The sequence below is a fragment of the Drosophila willistoni genome (genome assembly GCF_018902025.1).
Source record: "Drosophila willistoni isolate 14030-0811.24 chromosome XL unlocalized genomic scaffold, UCI_dwil_1.1 Seg141, whole genome shotgun sequence".
Taxonomy (NCBI): Eukaryota; Metazoa; Arthropoda; class Insecta; order Diptera; family Drosophilidae; genus Drosophila; species Drosophila willistoni.
In genome coordinates this window covers 10,312,960-10,321,062 of record NW_025814052.1, presented here as the reverse complement: position 1 = coordinate 10,321,062, position 8,103 = coordinate 10,312,960, and the positions used below count along the sequence as shown (strand labels likewise).

Sequence of the window (8,103 nt, the reverse complement as noted above, 5' to 3'; positions counted from 1 at the left end):
GTGGTCCACCCACAAAAATGTGCGACTAATTGGATGTGTATATCGCTATATATACATACATATGTGACATTTCGGGTGGTGTGATATGTGGTCTGTATAGGTCTGATAGAGAGGGTGGGAGAAGGAGAGAGCGAGAGAGTGGGAGAGAGATTGACATTGGCAGGTACTTTGACAGTCGGCGGCTGATTTCCATGCAAATTGATGTTACAGCACAGTAAGCAGGCAATATTTCTGCTTCATTTCATAAATGCGTCCAGAGAATGGAGAATGGAGAACAGAGAACAGAGAACGGAGAATGGGGTGAATGTTACTCCCCAATCACCAAACCAGCTCACACCACAACGCAATTCATCCAATTCCCCAACGGATGGCCTCCAGCCATCCATCAGATGCCAAAGTTTGCATATCAAAGAATTTCGAGATGGTTAATCATCATTACTCTCAGTCTCGTCATTATCATCATCATTGACAACAACAACGATGATGATGATGATGTTGGACAAATATGAAGATACTCGTACAATTCATGCTTCGATTTCTTTAATTTATACATGAAATTTACACAATTATTGTCATCAAAAGTATGTATAAACATATAAGGGAATATGTATTGACGGATTGCATATGGCAAAAATCAGAGGATATATATGGTCTCTTAACTTCGATATTCTAAAAACTATATTGAATTTGTAAGACCAATACATATAGGCCTTTTTACATGCTGCACAACATTTTGCGGCTATCTCCCTCACTCCGCTACAATTTTAAAACTTTTGATAATACGACTTATTTTTCTCCGACTGTATTTGATTAATTTGTCGAAAAAGTTATATTTCAGTTTGTTTCCAATTAAGCAAATGTATTCTTAACACTTGAGAAAAATTTGAATACGATATTTAGCGAAAATTAGCCAAAATATTTGTTTTTGTGGGTTGAGTAAAATATATGATATAAACTTTAAAAATCGGACATAGAAATGAAAGTTTTAAGTTCAATTTTGAGTCTTACTATAAGTTAATAAGGTGTTAATACACCTCAACATACCGTAGATTTTCAATAAGAAAATGGGTAAGTAAAATTTGAAAATTGTTTACTGATCCCCAATGTTAGAAGTTTTCTTAGTATATTTGAGAATTTTCCAACATAAATGTTAAGTCAATTTATTTAGGGTAACAATATATCATCTAAATTTCAATCAATTTCAATTTCGAATACTTTCAAATGACACGTGGATATGAAAAGAAATTCGTTCGACTTAATTTTTGAAAATAATTATTACCTTCCACTTAAAACTTTGCATACTTATTGGTTAGAACAAGGAACTAAAACGTTTTCCAAAATCTGTTAAATTATAACAAATATTTCGCATATCGTTTGAATCATAAGAACGAAAGTGGTATCAACGGCTTCATAAAGTTCTATAATCCCAAGAATGAAGCTGGAAGAAACTGAGACGTTAAGAATTTTTTTTGTTTTCCCAATTTCTAGCATACTTTTGGGTGCAATAGCCTCTTTTGGGGTTATTGTTGTTCACTTTTAGTCTAGAAATTCAATTTTCCAACCAAAATGTTGTCAATCGTTTCGATAAACTTATACAAAAAACTAATTCCATATGGTAAACCAAAGTTTGATTAAACAGTCCAAGGATTTTCTTCGTGGATCATGAAAACTGACCCCTATTTATTTGAGTAATATTTCGTCTTGTATTGTTGCACGTGTTTAATTAAACCAGAAAAAAGAAAACGCATGACTAAAATGTCTTCAAACTGAACGATGTTGAGCGCATGTGTTGGCATCTCTTGTATCTACATGAAGTTTATAAATGTTTCATATATGTTTTCTTTTTGTTTTTTGTGTTTTTGCCAATAATTAGCAACATTTGTGGTTGAACTACCCCACCCTTTGGCCATTGTATCGGTGTTTAATTGAGCAGATCGGAGAGCAAGGCACTATTTTAGTGTCATTTGGGCCTAGCCCTAAGGGCTAAGGGCATTTATATTGTCGTCCCTAGGCTTCGCTTTTGTTTTAAACCAACTGCAACCGAACTGAACTAAACCAATTAAGAGTATACCTTTAAAGCGAATCGACTACATGATACCCTGTAATCGTATTGTTTGTATGTAACCAATTTGTTTGTGGTTGATCAGTTTGATATATCTCTCAATTTAAACCATAACATATTTAGGCTTTCCATTTGAACCATCGTGCAATCCAGTCGAAGACAAAGGCAGATGGGACTCAGGACTCTTAGAACCAGATAGAGAAGAGAATTAGATGGTCTCCTTTAACAGGTTTGGAACACTATTTAAATGACATTTTCATTCCCGGTCCCTGGTTTTCTTTTGCCGACTCTGCTTTGAGGTATCCCGAGGACAATTTCTAGCTTAGATAACGGAAAGAATTTGATTTAGACCTAACATTTTGGTTTGTTATAACGTCTTATATATGTATGTGCTAATCTAAACTTAATTGGCTGGTTTTATTTTAGAGCGAGGAGAGTTTTGGGTCAGTTAGTCGGTCAGTCAGCTGCATGTGCTCAACTTCAAGGCTCGTTTGGCCGCCTGCAGCGTCCTTGCATGTGGCAATAAAACTCCCGTTGCACGCAATGGCCATAACTTCTCTCTCGCTTTTGCTCACTCTCTCTCTCTCTCTCTCTCGCTCTGGCTCTCTGGGCCAACTGTCAGTTATTCAATACATCAACTTTTTGGCCTAATAAATGCACTAATTGCGGTTAAATGCATTTTGCATGCAATTATTATCATTAGGGGTTGGCTGGCACGTCGTCGTATCCCTTCCCCCGTACTTTTTTCTTGCTGTTGCCACGCCCCCACCCCTCACCCTTTTAGCCAGCAACTTGGATGCAGAGTCTCGTTTGTAAATTGTTTCTGTTGGTCATTATTTTAATTGCCTTTGGACACGTAGCCAGAAACAAAAGTAACAACAAGAATTTCAATTTTTTTCACCGTTTTTTTTGTTTTTTTCTTTCTGTTTTGTTTTCTATTTGTTTATATATATATATATTATATATGCTTTTTATTAGACAAAAAAAAAAATTATCGCTTAGAAAAAAAAAATAATTTACATTTACAATTACAACGACACGACGCATTATTCTAGGTTTTTGTTTTTGTTTTCTTTTTTTCACGCACAAAAAAATTTCACATATTATTATTATTATATTTTTTTTTGTTTTTATTTAAAAGTTGTGGTTTTTCTTTGTTTCTTTACTTAATTTTATTGGTAATACATTTTGTGGACTAAATTTCTTACACTTTGCCACGGCATTTTGTGTTTTTTTTTTTTAGTTTTTTGTTTGTTTCATATTTTGGCTGCTAATTTATACAACATTGAAATAAATATCTATATATATGTATATATATGTGTATATGTCTATATATTAAGGACAAAATCTATCTGAAAATTGAATGCCGATGTTAACGAAATATTTTTTTGGAGTTGGAAGAAAATCGTTAGATCTATCGATCTATGCAGAGAGAAGAGTTTCGTATTGGCACAATTCTTATTTGAAAGAGAGAGGGAGAGAGAGAGGGAGAAAGAGTGAACAGGGGAGGAAAAGAGAGTAGAGAGTATTCTCTTACTATTTGAACATCAAGTGCAGTTTTAAAGTGTTTGCTGATCGATAAGATTAGCGACAAACTTTCAGATAGAATTTGTATATACTTTTTAGTTTTTGTTTTATCCAATATCTGGGAGGAGGGGGTAGTGGGCGGGGGATGGGGAGGGGCTTAATGCTAGACAATGAAATAAACAATAGAAAAAAAAAACACACATAATACATTTTGAATAAATTACTAAAAGCAAGTTAATAAATAAGCACACACACGCACGCACACAAGCACAATTAAAGCTATCTATATACACACATACACACACACACACACATGCACTCATCAAACTGGACTGCTAAGGATATGTGCAAATTGTCTTCAATCCAATCAATTTGTCCAGCTTACACTTGTATCTGATCCTCATCATCGGACTGAGCCTGCGAACAACTATCCACCGATCTTCCGGGTGGACTGCCCGGATTCAATGTGGGACTGGGCGTTGAGGGCGGATGTGGTGGCGATGCTGTCACCGACGGCGGTGTCGATGTCAATGGCTTCATGCCAGGTGTAAGACTAATTGGCGGACCAGCCGCTCCTGCACCACCGCCGGCGGCACCACCACCGACCACGGCCACAGCTCCGGCACCTGCCGCCGCAGCAGCCGCACTCTGATAGTAGCTACTCAACGATGACAACGAACTGGAGGCGGATAGATGAGAGAAGGGGGCAGCCGCTGAGGGTACCCCGGCTGCCGCATAGAGATTATAGGGCAGAGGTTTCTGCATGGCAGCCGCTGCGGCAGCCTGGCGATAATAGATGTCGATGCTCGAATGCGATGGTGCCCCATGGGCGGCAGCGGCGGCGGCAGCGGCCCCAGCGCCGGCAGCAGCCGCATACGGCCAGGCACCCAAATACGGTGAGCCGCCATATAAACGCTGGAAGGCAGCGAAATTGCCAGCCTCGGCTAAAAGTTCCAGACCCACAGCTGTTTGACGTTTCCATTTAGTTCTATATGAATGAGATGAGAAGAGAAAAACAAAAAGGGGTGAAAAAAATTGATTAAAAAACTGCAAACTCTCTCTCTCTCTCTCTCTCTCTCTCTGTCTCTGTCTCTCTGTCGCTTTGAAACTTACCTACGATTCTGATACCAGGTCTTCACCTGACAATCACTCAAATCCAATTTGTGTGCCAATTCCTGACGCTCCTGCACACTTAGATATTTCTGACGTTCGAAGGACTTTTCCAGTGTCTGCAATTGATGATCCGTGAAGGCGGTGCGAGCTTTGCGTTGCTTTTTACTCAATCCACTCATATCATTGGTGGAGCCGCTCTTAATGCTATTGCCATCATCATCTTTGCCACCTGAGAGAAACACGAGAGAGAACAGAAAACATTGAATAAGATGAGTAAAAGATTCATAGGACGACCCCTTACTCTTATAAAGGTTAGCTTAAGGTTTATTTTGACCATTTTTGTTTGCCCATACAAGTTTTCTATTTGTATTTTCTTTTAGGTTTTTTTTTCCCCTCCGTTTAAGGTTCTTTGCTTATTAACTTATGCCCACGGCTAAATATCTTAAATGTGCACTTGGCAAATTTTCGCTTTAAATAATTTAACGCTTGTGAGTCTTATACCCCAATCCCCCCCTCCATCTATTGCTCTCTCTCTCTCGCACGCTTATCGGGTAACCACAATCAAAATGAATTTACATAAATTTTAACAAAGTAAAGGTGGTAAGAATATACTTTATTCTGAGAGGGTTGAGAGAGCTGAGTTTGGCTCTTTGTACACACATTTTTATTACACTTACACAACCTAGACCCAGACCCAGACCCAGACTCAGACTCACACTCAGACTCAGACACTGGTCAATTGGTAGGGTATGTAGGAAATGAGTTAGCGGTAAGAAGGGTATTGGCCGCTTTGTGAACGGAAGCGGCATTTGCGTGGCCATAAATGGAAACGAAACCAACTGTAACTCTAAAACTGTTGTTGTTGTTGTTTCGTTAAAAGATTTCTTATTTGAGTTAAGATCCTTTAACCTTTTCCCCTCGAATGTCAGAACATTAGGACTAGCCTTAAGGGCGGTGGGGTGGGGCAGAAGATGCTGCAATCATTGTAAAGATGAAACAGACAAGAGATAGAGAGACATAGCGATATAATTGCCGCCGACTACCGTTTATAAAGAAAACAAAATTGTTCGCCAACTGCCAACAGGAAATTGGCCTAATAAATGGTCAAGAAGTGGAGAAAGAAAAAAAAATGCCATTGGGCATTTTGCAAACTTTAAAAGGGTTTTTAAAGCACTTTTATAACAATTTCCGCGATTAAATGAATGCAGAGAGTGAGACAGAGAGTGAGAGAGAGAGAGAGAGGGAGAGAGCCACAGAGAGTTGCAGTTGGAGTGGGAGTTGGGGGAGGGGGGAGGATAGTTAATTATATTTTACTTAGATTTTTATAGCATTTTTGTTTTGTTTTATTTTGTTTGCGTTTTGTCGTTGACCACGCCCACTTTGCTGCCATTATAATTTCGCTACTCCAGAGCAGAGATTGTGGGAGTGAAGGGAGGGGCAGAGAAAAAGATGGAGTGAGAGAGGGAAAGGGAGACTGGCGGGGCAACGCAAGTAAAGCGTGAAAATGCAATTTTTGTTGGAAAATGGCAAAACACACACACACACACACACACACATACTACACACTTACACAATGCCTAGAATATCATATAAGTCATGCCATAATTTTTACAGTTTGTTTTTCAAAGCGCCAACAAAGCTCCCAACTCCCTCTACCTTCCCTTGCCTCTCTTTTTGGGCTCTCTTGCATTTTCTCAATTTTCGCTTCGAAATTATCAAAACAAAAGACTTAGGCAACGAACTTGACAAAATGACTAAATTAGCGTTAAGCGAAAAGCTTAACATGTACTTAAAGGGATATAAGAGAAAGGAAATCTTGTCAATCAGTTTACCACTCGACCCCAAAGACTAGCCCCGACCCGACCCGACCGCAAATAAGTATAGAGGCTCACCTCACCATTACTACAAACGCTGTGATCGTCCATGTGTCCACCGATGCTGGAGCCTTCACCGCCGCCTCCAACTCCGCCGCGTCCTCCACCATTGCCCATGCCAGGATCATCGCTATCGCAATCGTCATTCTCCTCCTGATAGTCGCTACTGTCATCCAATTCGGCTGAGTTTGGTGGCAATGATGATAGAAGTGGGTGTTGGTGCTGCTGCTGTTGTTGTTGTTGTTGTTGTTGGTGATGATGATGATGATGATGATGGTGGGACAAAGATGCTGGGCCAACGGGTTGACCCTGAGCTTGAGCCTGATGGGCGACCGCAGCTGCAGCGGCAGCGGCATTACGTGCAGCAGCTGCTGCTGCTGCAGCGGCATAATGTTGTTGCATGGCAGCGGCATATTGGGCCACATTTAGTTTGGTATGATGCGGATGCGAATGTGGATGGGCATGTGCATGCGGATGCGGATGCGGATGCGGATGCGGATAGTGCGTATGATGCGTTGGCGTATGCGGATGACCATGCGGATGCGGTGCATGCGGATTGTGAAGCGTATGAAGGGATTGTTGTGCTGTTGGTCCTTGCCCTGGTCCGGGTGATGTTGCTATCGATGATCCTCCCACATTGTTTGGCTCCAAAAGTTCCAAATGATGATTGTTGTTGTTGTTGTTGTTGTTGCTGGTATTATTATTGTCATTGCTTAGATTATTGTTGTTGTTGTTGTTATTGTTATTATTATTATTATTATTGTTGTTGTTGTTGTTATTGTTGTGCTGCTGTTGCTGTTTGCTATAAAAAACAGCAGCCGCTGCCGCTGATCCAGCCAATATATCATTGATCATGAAACGCGAACGATTTGGCTTAAGACTTGATGTTTGCGGTGATGTTGCTGCTGCTGCTGTTGTTGTTGCTACTGCTGCTGCTGCTGCTGCCGCCGCCGCCGCTGCTGCTGCTGCTGCCGCCGATGCTGTTGCTGCTGTCGTCGACGACATATTGATGGCCGTCGGATAATGTTGCAACGTATGATAATGATGCAAATGATGATGTTGCAGCAAATGCGGATGAATTACCGGCGATGTTCTCGCTTCGTTTGGTGTCTGAGTGAGTATGCTCATTGAGTCTTTCATTTATGGCCCAGCCAAAAGCCACAGGCACAGCCTCACAGTGGCTCACTTCTCAACACTTGCACAAAAAAGTATTTGCCAAAAAAAAAAAAAAACAAATAAATAAATAAAACAAACACAAATTTATTTTCCCTTTTCGATTTTTTTTTTTGTTGTTTTGGGTTGTTCTCGTTCGAATTGATTTTCTTTATTTCCCGTCACGTTATTGCCCGTTTTTGCTCGTAATATTTCTTATTTTTTTGAAATATGTATAATTTTATTTTGTTTGGTTTTTTGCTTTTTTTTTTAGAAATTTTTGTATTTGCTACAAAATTTGTATTGTATTTGATTTGGCTTGTTACGTTGTGCGCTCGCTGGCTGCCAAAACGAGACTAAACGCACCTGCAAAAT

The 8,103-nt window shown here is 39.8% G+C and overlaps 1 protein-coding gene across 1 annotated transcript; it reads right to left on the bottom strand.

Moving 5' to 3' along the window:
• Positions 1-3,872: 3,872 nt before the first annotated feature.
• LOC6641303 (homeobox protein B-H1) lies at positions 3,873-7,704 on the bottom strand. The gene is made up of 4 exons (XM_047011189.1): positions 7,580-7,704; positions 6,600-7,519; positions 4,703-4,931; positions 3,873-4,577 (listed from the first exon to the last, which is right to left on the bottom strand). Exons 1-4 carry the CDS (start codon positions 7,702-7,704, stop codon positions 3,971-3,973), a joined length of 1,881 nt encoding a protein of 626 aa, XP_046867145.1. The 3' UTR covers positions 3,873-3,970.
• Positions 7,705-8,103: the final 399 nt, after the last annotated feature.